We start from the raw sequence: 14,092 nt of genomic DNA on the forward strand, positions 1-14,092 counted from the left end.
CTTTGGGCCAACATTTAAAAAAAAGAACAATGCAATCATACAAAATCATCAAAGAGACGAATAGCATAATGAAGAAACTGGAGTTAGTGCTGCTTGCTTGCCTTATCCAGAATATAGTGAGATAGATGACAGAAAGTAGTGGAAAGGGAAAGGGTCAACTATAGCACACTTATTTATTACATACAATGTAACAAACAAAGACTTTTGTTTCTTAATTTATGCAGTGTCATTGCAACAGAAACAGAAGAAAAAACCTGCCATGGTGGCTTAGCAATGCTAAAGTGTTGTACTACTGAGCACAGGCTCATTATCCGGCCATGGTGGCTGCATTTCAAAAGGGGGCGAAATGCAGAAATGCATATGTGTACTTACATTTACATGAATTTTCGAAGAGCTCCAGGTGACCTTATAATCATTTTGTGGTTTGGCACATCAAATTGCAGAATTCAATCAAAAAGAAGTACAGTATGCTGATCTGTAGTTTGAAGTGGATCTGGTCAGGGGTCCATCTTTATGAGCTCAATCCTTGCTCTGCATTGAATGTCTGAGTGACCCTAAGGTTGCCTGGTAGGAAAGTTTGCAATAGATAGCGAATTGGAAAAACTAGCAACACTAAAAAAAAAGCCAACGTGAGTGAAGAGCTATAAAAGTTGCCAAAAGTAGCCACGTCAGTGTGCTCAAACCTGTAGCGTTTTCAGATGAGTGACTAAATGCGAAAGACTCATGACTAAAATGTAGATCAGCACAGCATCAAGAAATTCAAGCAAAGGTAGTTGACTTTAGCAGTAGTTTTATTGCTGGACGACGAAGTTTCTTGAGCTCTTGCGAAATTGACACTTCACTCCTCTTGTGCAACTTGTGGCAGCAATGATAATCGGTACCCTGTGAGTGTGTTCAAATTTACAGTGGCTAACATTTAGGCATGAACAGTTGTCATTTCCGGAATCGTTTTTTGCGTGAGGAAAAATTTGATCGGTTAATATTCCCGAGTCACAGCCCGTACTTTCACCTAATAAATAGCACAAGCTTTTCTGCAGACATCCGATTCCCAATCTCTTTGAGTGCAGAGCGTTGTTGATGCGGAACGCTCCCAATTTTCCTGTTCCCTTCGAATTTCAGCTTAAAGTTGACAAGTACGTGGTCTTCAAATTGGAACTTCTGACAAGCTTTCCTCGGAACCAAGCCCCATATATAAAAACTCACGATTTTGGGCACTAAAGGTGATAAATTAGATTTTGGGACCTGGAAACATAGCCCAGCCGCCATGTTCTGACACCCTATATTCGGAACGCCAGCAGCTGCGAAATCACCATATATTGATAACTTGCCTCAAACGAAAGGAACAAAAACTATCCAGAAGGGGCCAATATGTTTTTTCTGCTGCTACCGCCCTTAGAAAATAGCCAAATCGGTGCAATGTAGCCCAAGCTGGTGACCCACAGGATCAGATCTCAGCCACAGTGGCTGCATTTTTATAGAACAAAATGTGTGAGGCCCATGTGCTTAGATTTAGGTGCATGTTAAGGAAAACCAGGTGGTGAAAATTTTCAGAGCCCCCTACTACTGTCTTTCTCATAATTATATCCTGGTTTTGGGATGTGAAGCATAACAATTATTACTTGACGTGCTGATTTTTGGAACACTAATGCTCGAAAGCAGGATTCAGCGAGTTTAATTGCAGCACATCATTTTACATTTTAAATGCTGTTGCACATAGTAGGTAATTGCCATGATGTGCTTAATGCGGCCCAAAGTAAAGGAGAACCATACAATGCAGGGGCACAATGCTGTGCCTAAAGAACTTGCCCAATGAGTGGGAAGCGGCAGGGGGGAGAACGCAAGCCATGCTGAAGAACCATTTCTCAGTAACATCTATATTTCGCGCCTGAGTTTGGCTTTGCAAGTAGCCTGGCCCACCTGACACAAACATCGAGTAGCTCAAGCCTTGCCCAGGCCTGAGTTGAGAGGTTGTTAAGCTGCTCGGCCTGCGAGCTGACCCAGTCACAAGCTTTCGGGCCACCCGAAGCCATGTAGTTGGGATTTTCTGTTGTGTCGGGGTTGAAGTGGCCGCGACGCCAACGAAGAAGAAGAACAAAGCGCCACAGCAAGCTGACGCTGCTGGCGGCAGCCACCCACGACTTGGCTGCGTAGCACCGAGAGAAAGAACCGTCTGCTTCGAAGAACTCATCGTCACTAACTGCTTTATTTACAACTATGTACACATATGCCTTATATGCACCGTAGCGGTGCATGCTACAACACATCGCTGCCGTCCGAGGTGCCACCTCGCAACTAAAACCGAAAACGAAACTGAACCGAACAGCACTACACAACATTTTCATTTCGCTAATATTGAGTCATGGTGTACAGAACTTGCTGGGCACATTGCTGTGCACTTTCCTGTCTTATTGCTTCATTGAACACTGTGGACACATCTCATCTTCCTATTTCTGTATGTCTTTTACCCAATTGGTCATTATTGTGTGATAACTATGGTCGTTTTAGTTGATGATATAGTAATTTCAAGTACTTGACAGGAGTGCTAATTGGCAAATGTAATATACATATACAGTTATGAAATGGCTAAAAGCCAGTGCTTTCTGTGCAGTTTCATTTTTTATTGCAAACATGTCTTGTCATTTACTGTTACTTTGAAGAGTCATAAAAACCAAACCATGAGGAATGAAGAGGCTATGACTGCACTACAGCAAGCTGAAGAATGGCTTCAAATACAGGTGAGTTGCACACCAAACTTTGCTTTCAGTTTTTACATTTTTGCTGGGGAGCCTGCCACAGGGAGGGGGCACTGACTGTACCAGATTCTCAAGCACGTGGAAAAGACGCAATGAGTTTTCATTGATCTGATTGATGGAACTTCATTGGCGATGATGATGGACTCTTGCCTTGAATATCTCTGAAGCTTGCCTGCAGTAGCAGTGCACATTCATTGCCACAAGCGATAGTTGCCTGAATACCGGATAGGTAGACCTCTCCTAACGCTGTTTTCTGCTCATTTGTGTCACAGAGCTTTTACTTTTTTGCATTTTGCTTCTGAAGTGGAATGTCATGCAGAGGTGTTGTTGCAGTGCTATTAGTAGTAGAACTATTGAAGTACTTGTGCTAAAAGTTTATAAATGTTCATCTCGACATCTTCCCTTTTTGGCTTCCCCCTTAGTTTTGAAGGTATGCAAGAAAAACAATGACCTAGAGGCATTTTCACCAAAGCGTTGTTCTTTGTCAAAATTTTTCGGCCACATTTCGATGAAGGCAAAACGGTAAAGGCCCGTGTACTGTGTGACGTCAGTGCACGTTAAAGAACGCTAGTTCTCTCATATTCACGTCTTGGTTTCGGGATCTAAAACCCCACATATTATTACTATAATTGTTCAAAATGTTTGCTGTGTCTAGGCTTACAACCTTTATTAGCTGTCGGCTTGACATATTCCAACAAGGTCTAACAGCGGGGCTGCCCCCTCCTTTTTCAGCGTCTCGGCGCCTATAAAAGGCAGGTGCATCTAGCGTCAGGTGGTTTCTTTGTCCACGTTCTGTACATAGGTTGTAAATATAAACGCTTTGTTTTATTCTGGCTACCTTTTGCCTTGTCACTGCCTGGATTTCACTGCAGCTGGCCATGGTGACTGTCAGCATGTTTGTTTTGCCGGCGCTTATGTGGCACGTGTGTGTGAGAGCAGACAAAACGAAGCACGATGTGCATCACACCCATGTGTTGTCACGTGACCAAGCCACCTATGTATCAACGTCTCTGCCCAACTCTGCATCTCAAAACTGAAACCGAAAATGGTCCACATTAGTAGAGCAATAATAAATGATTTAGCAAAAATACACGAATCTTGGTGCATGTATCATGCTTCCTGGAGCTGAAGGAAGCACTTACAGCAAAGAACACATATGCTACAAATTTGGTGGCACCACCCCTCTAAATGCCGCAAGATATTGCGTCCATGTATGCATTCTTCACTGTTTAAATTCCTGTCCTTCCCCGCAGGAGCATCTATGCGTACAGGCGTTTGGTGTATTGCGACACCACAGACCCGAGCTAATAGGGGTTTAAATCTCCTCCCCCGCTTAGCTGTGTGTGGCTTAGCCATGTTTGGGGAATAGGGGATTCTAGGGTTGAGGGCCAGTGCTAAGTGATTGGCCCTTTAATCTACAGGAAGCAGAGGCCAAGCAGTTGCTGTGGCAACTGCTAGGCCTCTGCTTCACGTAGAAGACCCCCCTGAGCTGACTCACCCAGGGGAAATCTGTAGTCGCCTTTTCTTGTCTTCTTCTTTCCCTAGTACATTTTTGTCTTTTATAACTTTTTTTGTCTTTCCTGTTTTCTCCTCACTTCTCTTACTTCTATGTTTCTCGACAGCAATGGTGAACCTGGTGTAAATATTCAACCTTGGGTAGATATATTAGGTTATAGCAACCATGTGCAGCTGGTGCTTACGTTTCTTCCATGTCTCGTAGCGTCCCCTCGTTAGGCTTGGAGGCGGGTGGCTGGCATGGCTGCCGAATAAGCAGCATATTTCATGGGATCCGCTTAACCCGACCGAACTGATCGCTTCTCCAAGAGGTGGCGCATCAATGCAATTTTTTAACTTTTCCCTTCTAAGACGGACAACTACCCCAAATTCCACATTATTCACTGCGAGAGTAATGAAAGGAAAGCTAGAAATGTATCACCTTTTTTTGTATCAAAATACCTTATGGAAACCATTGGCGTGGGCTACAAGGCCGCCAAGACGGCCAGTGGTGACCTCCTGCTTGAAGTCAAAAATCATCTATAGTACCAGAGGCTACAGAACCTGACAGCGTTCGGTGATCAGCTCGTGAACATCGCATGCATTGAACACAAAGCACCGTGAAGGGTTTCGTGTCAGATTGTGACTTAATGAATCTGTCCAATGAAGAACCTCTTAAAAAGCTGGAAAGAGATGGTAATCCAGGTGAAGTGTATAACTATAAGGAGAGAAAACAAACAAATTAATTCCCATGAAGCACATAATACTTACTTTCGGATCTAAAACACTTCCTACAGAAACAGTAGTGGGCTACCTCAAATTAGCAGTCAGACCTTACTATTCCAACCCGCGGCACTGCAATAAATGCCAGCGGTTTGGTCACGGTGCCCAGAGAGGCCGAGGGTAGCTTACCTGCACGAATTAGGGCGCTAAAGGACACTGCGCTCACGATGAATGTGACTGAATTTCACTGCCCTAACTGTGATAGAGACCACCCGGCATGTTCCAGGTCCTTGTCTCTGTGTACCCTATCCTTGTCTCTGTGTACTGATTTTTATGCACGATCTATGCACAGAAACATTATGTCGTAGTCTGCTGGGTGCCAGGACACTGCAAAATTCAAGGGAACGTGTTGGCGCACTAACTAGCTGTTTCCACACACGAAAACTCCACTGTCAATACATCTATAGCTGTCCCTGCACTTGACCTCAAACCCTTCCTTAAACAAAAGCTCAGAGATCATTGGCAGCGTTTATGGGATAGGCAAAAACAAAATAAACTTCATCTCATAAGCCACATATCGCAAATTGGCCGCCGATATCGAAGTCGCGCTACACAGAAGTAACACCAGAATAAGAATAGGACATGCACACACTACCTCGCACCTTTTGTCTGATGGCGATCCATCTCTAATGATGAGTAGAGACCGGATTATAAGCAAATGCTTATTTTGTTCCTTGCGTTCCTATCGTAACATTTTGATATATGAGCATGAATTAGAGGTTAAGAAGGACTTTTATAGTGTTTTTATAATATCTATGAATGCCTAGTTTCGGTGTTCGTGCCTAAATGCCTATAAGTGTCTGTCTTCCAAATCAGCGCTTATGTGAGCGCTATTTAAGCCCAAATTTTGCTTTCGAGCACGGTTTGAAACCCTTAATTATATAAAAAAGGCAACATTGCTATTTCCAAACACTATGAGGTTTAAAGTCCTCTAATTCTAAGAACTTTCGCAAAAAAATAATGCTAACCGCAGTGAAGTGGCACTCGCTGGCCACCATACGCCATAGAGTTTACATGCCTCGGGCGATTGGAGGAGGAGCATAAGGAGTGCAAAAGATGCTATTTCCGCATTCTTAAGTGGAAGCATGTCTCAGCGTCTGCAAGGGAGGAAGAATTAAAGATGGGATAAAAAATAAGAGTGGCTATGGGCGAGGACGCGGCGACAGTCTTCTATAGACAGCTGTCCAGTGTCCTGAAGGAACTGAAGAACCGCCCTGAAAATCCGGGTGTTACAGTGGAAAAGAAACAGCAGGTTTTTCTGTGCAGCCGCGGGTAGGTGGAGAACGAGTGAAAAACCATGGAGTGCCACTCATGAAATCCTCATGTTGAGTCAGTGGTGTCGAAGGCCGCCAAATCGTTATACTTCATACAGCGAAGCCTGAGACAGGCACCGGTATGTTTACCATTAACAGTGTATTTAGCATCCATTCACCCTATGCCTGAATACGCTGGTGCCGTATGAGATCTCTTGGCATATGTATTTAAGTGAAAAACATGAAATACAGAGCAGGGCTGCAAGGATTGCCCTAAGCCATTACTCAAGAAATGACAGCTGTACCAATATGAAAAATGATCTATGATAGGAATTTATCATCGCGTCGAATTAAACTGCGGTTAAAGGTCATGTGTCAAGGATTTAAGGGTAAAACTCGCATTCAAAAATGAATGTACCTAAACAGTCTTCTTCGCGCAATGGTAATTTTTTTAAGCTTTTAGAATGTCGTATGAGATTTAATATTTATGTTGATTTGTTTTTTATTGTATTCATGACTGAATGGAATGGCTTATAAAGAGAACAAGTGTGGTGTATCAATCAAGGTGTGTTTTCTTTGACATTGTAACTAATCTGCTGCAGCGTCTTCGGATAAAAAATGTGATGTGTATGCGACGTTTCTGTTTACTTCTTTAAGCATCCCTCTTTAGGTGACATAAGAAGTTGTAGTTAGACAATAGAAGGTCTTGCAAGACTAATGAAAAGCGTTCTATCACAGCGATTTTACAAATTGGTTCGCTACGAGCCACAAAACTATGATGCAAAGAGGCAAGCATGAACCCAAATAACCACAGATATCCGGTAGGCATATGACTGGACGTACATTTCGGATATTCAGGACATACATCAAATGTACAAAGGTAACAAACTTGTACGTTTGCTCGACATCCCTCTAGGACAGCCAACATGCACATTGACGAGCACTTCAAGAATATATATATATATTGAAGAGAAGCCGCCGAACACTGAAGTGGGTCAAACTCTCAAGTGTTTTCTAGTGGGTCTACCTAAAAAGGACGCCGCTCGCGCCGAGAGTCCGTGCTTGGCCGCTACTGTCGCCATTGTCTATACTCGCTGTGTGCCTGCTAATAAACGCCATAACAAATTGGTGGAGAGTGCTACGATCCCCTTCGATGCCCTTGGAACTGCGCTCACGTACCCTGCAATCTACCATGTCTCACGACGCCTCTCAGCAACCGCCTCCTCCCATGTCACCCCCTTGTCCCAGTGTCCCCAGGATCCGAGATCCACCCATCTTCACGGGCGCCGATAGCACTGACGTGGAGGACTGGCTCGCCATTTACGAGCGCGTGAGCGTCTCCAACAAATGGGACGAGGACGGCAAGTTGACAAACTTGGTGTTCTAGCTTGCGGGCGTTGCAAGCTTGTGGTACAACAACCACGCGTCCGATTTCACAACCTGGTCCAATTTCAAGACCGCTGTCACCAACGTTTTTGGCCACCCTGCCGTTCGTAAGCTGCAAGCCGAGTAGCGCTTACGCGAACGCGCTCAGCAGGCCGGTGAATCATTCACCAGTTACATAGAAGATGTCCTGAACCTGTGCAAGAAATCCAACGACAGCATGTCCGAATCAGACAAGATCCGGAACGTCATGAAGGGCATTGACGATGATGCCTTCACGATGCTGCTTGCCAAAAACCCAGGCACAGTAGCTGAGGTCATCACGCTGTGCCAGAGCTACGAGGAGCTCCGCCGGCAGTGTTCGATGACCCGTCGCTCCACACCACGAGATGCAGGGCTTGCAGGCTTGGAGGCGAGCTGTGATCAGGTGGCACTGCTGGCAGACCTCAAGTCCTTCATACGTGAGGAAATCGCGCGGCAGTTCTCTCTCCTGCCCTTTGCCCACCAACCGGCTGCTCAACAATCGGCGACTACCATTCTTGGACCCATCCGCCGAGCAATTGAGCAGGAAATAGTGGAGGTCATGCCTGCGTACCAACCACAACAGCTTCCGGCCCCTGCGCCCCCAAGTTACGCCCAAGTGATCGCCAGGCCGCCTCCAGTCGTTCAACTGCCCGCCCCACTGACTTACGCCGAAGCTGCCGCAGGACCTCCATCCTTTTCAGCGGGTATGCCGGCTACGTATGTTGACGTGACCTCTCAGACTCAGCTCCAGCACCCCCTGCGGCCTTTCCAGCCACCGTTCCGTCCATCGGCTCTTGTGTCATGGACAAGACCTACCCCAGCAAACCGATGGCGCACACCCGACAACCGGCCCATCTGCTTTGCCTGCGGTTACGCCGGTCACGTAGCCCGTTATTGCCATCGCGTACAGCCGGCTCCAATTTCTTCGCCTGTTGCTGGCCACCTCAGCCGTGCCTATCACGACGAACTACCGTCTATGCCACCGCCGTCTCGCCCAGGTCCATCTCCTCGAAGGTCGCCGTCTCCACGACGTCGTTCCCTGTCCCCCATGAGGCCAAGTTCGGCTACTCATGAGCGGGAAAACTAGTCGTCGCCGTCCCCGAGGCAAGGACTGCGATGCTATTGCAATGTGAAAGCCCTCAGAGCCGCCCATCTAATGTCATAGACGTGCTTGTGGACGGTGTTCATGCATCTGCTCTTATTGACTTTGGAGCTGCAGTATCCGTTATGGACGAAAACTTTTGCCGCTTGCTTCGAAAAGTGACGACGCCGATTTCTGGGTTGTCCCTTCGTACTGCCGGTTCACATCGTATCCATCCTTCAGCAGAGTGCACAGCTCGCGTTGTCGTTCAGGACGTTCTGTATGTCGGCCAATTCATCATCATTCCTGCATGCTCTCATCACGTCATCCTGGGGTGGGATTTTCTCTCCCGCAACGACCCCGTCATCCATTGTGCCGCTGCCGAAATTGAACTCTCACCCTTCTCGCATTTGGCGCCGAAAGACAGTCCCTCGAAACTGAGCAAGGTTCTCGTGAAAGACGATACCATAGTGCCTCCAAGCTCGGCGATGGGTTTATCTGTCTACTGCGCTGAACTCTCCGACAAAATTGCACTCGTTTTGCCATCCGACCGTGCTTGTCGAAGGGAAGGGTTGCTAGTACCTTTCGCGACCGTGCAAATCACCCAGAGCAACGCCGCTATTTTTGTGACCAACCCATCCCCGTACACTGTTACCTTGGTTTGAGGGGAATGTCTCGGCAGAGTGGAACCAGTGGATAACGCACAAGTCCTGGACGTACCTGATGACTCGCATTGTCCCAATTCGCGTACCGTCAGTGCTGTTTCCACTTATGATTCATCATCTCCTGATGTATTTGGCCCCTACATTGATGACAATTCTACGTCGGTACAGCGTTCCCAGCTTCTGGACCTGATGCGAGAATATCATTCTTCTTTCGATGTCGGGCGAAGTTCTCTCGGTCGCTCGTCCGCTGTTACACATCGTATCGACACTGGTGCCCATCCACCATTACGGCAACGTCCCTACCGCGTGCCGCCTGCTGAACGTCGGGAAATTAACGAGCAGGTTGATGATATGCTCAGACGCGACGTTATTCGGCCCTCGGACAGTCCATGGGCGTCTCCTGTTCTTGTTGCGAAGAAAGATGGCTCTGTGCGGTTCTGTATGGACTACAGACGTCTCAATAAGATCACTCGCAAGGATGTTCACCCACTGCCGCGCATCGATGACGCAATTGACAGCCTTCACGGAGCCGAATTTTTTTCTCCTCTTGATCTGCGCTCGGGGTACTGGCAAGTACCCCTGGCTGATGACGCTCGACCGAAGACTGCCTTCATCACACCCGACGGCTTGTACGAATTCAACGTCATGCCGTTTGGTCTATGTAATGCACCTGCGACCTTTGAGCGCACGATGGACACCATTCTGCGCAACTTGAAATGGCACACGTCACGTGCTTGTGTTACCTCGATGACGTTGCTGTGTTCGCCCCAGATTTCTCCACGCATCTCCAACGTCTGAAAGAAGTTTTCGCACGTGTGAGCAATGCCGGCTTGCAACTAAATTTGAAGAAATGCCGCTTTGCAGCACGGCAACTCACCATCCTAGGGTACGTCGTGTCTAAGTATGGCATTCTTCCTGACCCAGCCAAGCTTCCGGCCGGGGCTGAATTCCCCAAACCTGCGTCCGTCAAAGAACTGCGTAGTTTCGTGGTCCTGTGCTCATACTTCGGACGCTTCATACGAAACTTTGCTACGATTATATCACCGCTGACAAAGCTCCTTGGAAGTAACGGCCCCTCAATTCGTGGTCGTCTGAGTGCGACGACGCATTCGCGAAGCTCTGCCATTTGCTGACGTCTCCTGCCATTCTACGCCACTACGACCCTACGGCCCCGACGGAGGTGCACACAGACGCCAGTGGTGTAGGCCTCGGCGCTGTCCTGGCGGAGCGCAAACCCGGATTCCCTGAATATGTCGTAGCATATGCAAGCCGTACGCTCACGAGAGCCGAGACAAACTACACCGTCACGGAGAAAGAGTGCCTGGCGATCGTCTGGGCCCTTACAAAGTTTCGACCTTATTTGTATGGTCGCCCATTCGATGTCGTCACCGACCATCATGCACTATGCTGGCTTTCATCATTGAAGGATCCCTCAGGCCGTCTCGCCCGTTCGGCTCTTCGCTTACAAGACTATGACATCCGCGTGCTGTACCGCAACGGACGCCAGCATGCTGACGCCGACGCCCTCTCGCGCTCCCCTCTGCCTGAAGGTGATGTGCTCTGCTCAGTATCCTCGGCTGCTGTTTCTGCCATTGATGTTGACATCATCGCTACCGAACAGCGAAAGGATAATTGGATCGGCCCGCTCATCGACTTGCTCTCTGATCCATCCGCAACGCCATCCACGCGTGCCCTGCGTCGTCAAGCTTGCCATTTCGCCATCCGTTGTGGCCTTCTACACCGACGCAATTACGACGCCGATGGCCGGCAGTGGTTACTCGTGATACCCCACAGTCTGCGGTCAGAGATATGTGAATCCTTCCATTCTGATCCGCAATGCGCGCACTCTGGGGTATTCAAAACCTACCATCGCATTCGACAACGCTACTTCTAGCGCGGGATGTACCGCTACTTGCAGCAGTTCGTGCGCTCCTGCCTCGCTTGCCAACGCCGCTAACCGTCAGCACACATGTCGCCAGCCAGTCTGCAACCGTTACCTTGCCCTGAGCGTCCGTTTGGGCGCATAGGTATCGATTTGTATGGACCACTTCCTTTGACGTCGGCTGGTAACCGCTGGGCCATCGTCGCCGTAGATCATTTAACGCGATACGCCGAAACCGCCGCTATCCCTGCGGCTACTGCGCGTGATGTTGTGTCCTTCCTACTGCATCGATTCATACTGCGCTACGGTCCACCTCAGGAGCTTCTCAGCGATCGAGGCCGTGTCTTCTTGTCAGAAGTCGTCGAAGCCATTCTCATGGAGTGCCATTCTGTCCACCGCAAAACAACTGCTTACCACCCGCAGACAAATGGTCTGACCGAACGCTTTAACCGCACCCTCAGCGACATGCTTTCGATGTACGTCGCCGTCGACCACACGAATCGGGATACTATACTGCCCTTCGTCACCTACGCCTACAACACCGCCCTTCAGAGCACGACCGGTTTTTCACCTTTCTTCTTGCTGTACGGAAGGCACCGTCACATACCATCGACACGATACTCCTGTACATGCCGGATCTATCTGAGTGTGCACCTATTTCCGAGACAGCCAGGCTTGCTGAAGAGTGTCACGAACTGGCCAAGATATTTATGACGCATGAGCAAGAGCAGCGAAAGAGTATTCGTGATGGCTCCGCCACTTCTGAACCCACGTTCCTTCCTGGTTCCCTTGTATGGCTCTCAATCCCGACCTCTGTAGCTGGCCTTTCTTCCAAACTACTCCCGAAATATGAAGGTCCCTACCGTGCGATCGAGCGCACATCTCCAGTCAACTATCTTGTCGAGCCAATTGAACAATCTTTGGATATGCGCCGTCGCGGGCGCGACATAGTCAACGTGGAGCGCCTGAAGGCTTACTACGACCCGCTCGTAGTGACAAGCTGTTAGGTCGCCAGACGGCTCCCTCTTCGACTCCGGGGTAATTGTAGAGAAGCCGCCGAACACTGAAGTGGGTCAAACTCTCAAGTGTTCTTTAGTAGGTCTACCCAAAAAGGACGCCACTCGCGCCGAGAGTCCGTGCTTGGCTGTTACTGTCGCCATTGTGTATACTCGCTGTGTGCCTGCTAATAAATGCCATAACAATATATATATATATATATACACCACACACACACACACACACACACATATACACATAAGGGAAAAAAGTGTATACCTAAGGGTTCGTTTTTCCGTGTTTTGACTCAATATTAATGAGATCTAACAGACAATAATGCCAAGGAATATATAGGGGAAGTTATTAGAACAAATGGAATGTAAATAAGAAGAAATAAAAGTGGGTGAAAAAAATAACCAGTCGTGAGCAGGAATCGAACCTACGACCTTCGAATAACGCGCTCGATGCTCTAACCACTGAGCTATCACAGCGGCCTTCCTTCCATCCACTTTTTTGCGTTTATAGGTGAATTTAGACGTGTATATATGTGTTTTTTAGACGTGTTTCGGTGTTTCTTGTAGAAGAGTCATCCTTCGTAACTTCACAAATTGCTGTGTTTTTCCACACGGGCGCACTTGAAAAAAAAAAATCTGCCTTCTGTCGCCTGGAGCCTAGGAGACCAGCTCAGCATACATACGTGCGACACGACATGAACTCCCTCCTTTTTCGTGCTCCATCCCTCAGTGCGCGCCGGTGGTCAAGCAGGTTTCGGGATAATAAGCACAATGGCACGTTTTTTGTCCCAACACATACAAGGGGACATGGCTAGCATGACGTGCACATTCGAGGAACCTGAGCAACTGTGGTGCACTGCTTGTTGAGAAGTGTCGAGGCTGGCGCTTGGAAGTTTGCCTACATGATAACTGCTATGACGCGCTCGATCCCCATTTTTGTCAGTTCATATGCGATATTTAATAATAACAATAAATACATTGTTTGTTATGACATATGATACACATATTGAAACAACCAGATTGTTTTGCCACATCAAGCAAACTTATTTGGCATCCTAGGATCAATTGCTTGTGCCGAAGTTTGAATTAATTTCATAGTAGCAATGTTAATAAAATTTTACAAGATTGTCACCCAGGATTCGGCAGATCTATATATTGTCATGACGAAGAAAGACGCTGGTGCTTCGGCGCGTGGGTAGCTAGAGCAAAGAAGAGAAGAACGAAGTCATAATAAAAACAGCTGGCCCAGGATCGGGTGTTGTCTCTTGTTCTCTGTGTAGTACATCACAGTGGCGCAGTCCTACAAGTGAACCCTCTGCAGAAAGCCACCGGTACGTGTCTTTGTGGTTCGTCGGCAGCGCGGGCTTCTCCATCAAGGAACGCTGTTCACGCTTCCTTAGCCATGGGGTCCCACCTGCCGCTTCAGCCACCCGCCTCCCCTGTGGTTCTAGGCCATGACCTGATTGAAACCCTGCCACAGTTTCACAACAGGGATCCGCATTAGCTCCTGTCCCTTGGGAATGCCGCTCACGTTTCCCATGGCCTACATTCCCGTTGCTGTACTCTTTCAACAAACAAGCCGCCACGGAACGCCGTCCAGGCTTCTCTGCTTGTCGACCTCACCAGGGGGAGTGCTGCAATTGCTAATTACTCAAAGAGCACGATCACTGATTCTTCGGGCTTAATGCCCGACAGCACCGCGAACCTGCAGCGTATCATCGCGCTACTCCGCGTTGAGACTAACGAACTGACAGCGTTGATCGC

General features: G+C 47.9%; 1 protein-coding gene across 1 annotated transcript in view; it reads left to right on the forward strand.

Moving 5' to 3' along the window:
* Positions 1–14,092, forward strand: part of LOC119176530 (uncharacterized) — a 196,611-nt gene that overhangs the window by 53,707 nt on the left and 128,812 nt on the right. Inside the window, exon 9 of the mRNA XM_075877830.1 lies at positions 2,658–2,735. Coding sequence (XP_075733945.1) covers positions 2,658–2,735 — 78 coding nt within the window. The remainder of the gene's footprint in view (positions 1–2,657; positions 2,736–14,092) is intronic.

The sequence above is a fragment of the Rhipicephalus microplus genome, chromosome X (assembly GCF_043290135.1).
Source record: "Rhipicephalus microplus isolate Deutch F79 chromosome X, USDA_Rmic, whole genome shotgun sequence".
NCBI classification, from domain to species: domain Eukaryota; kingdom Metazoa; phylum Arthropoda; class Arachnida; order Ixodida; family Ixodidae; genus Rhipicephalus; species Rhipicephalus microplus.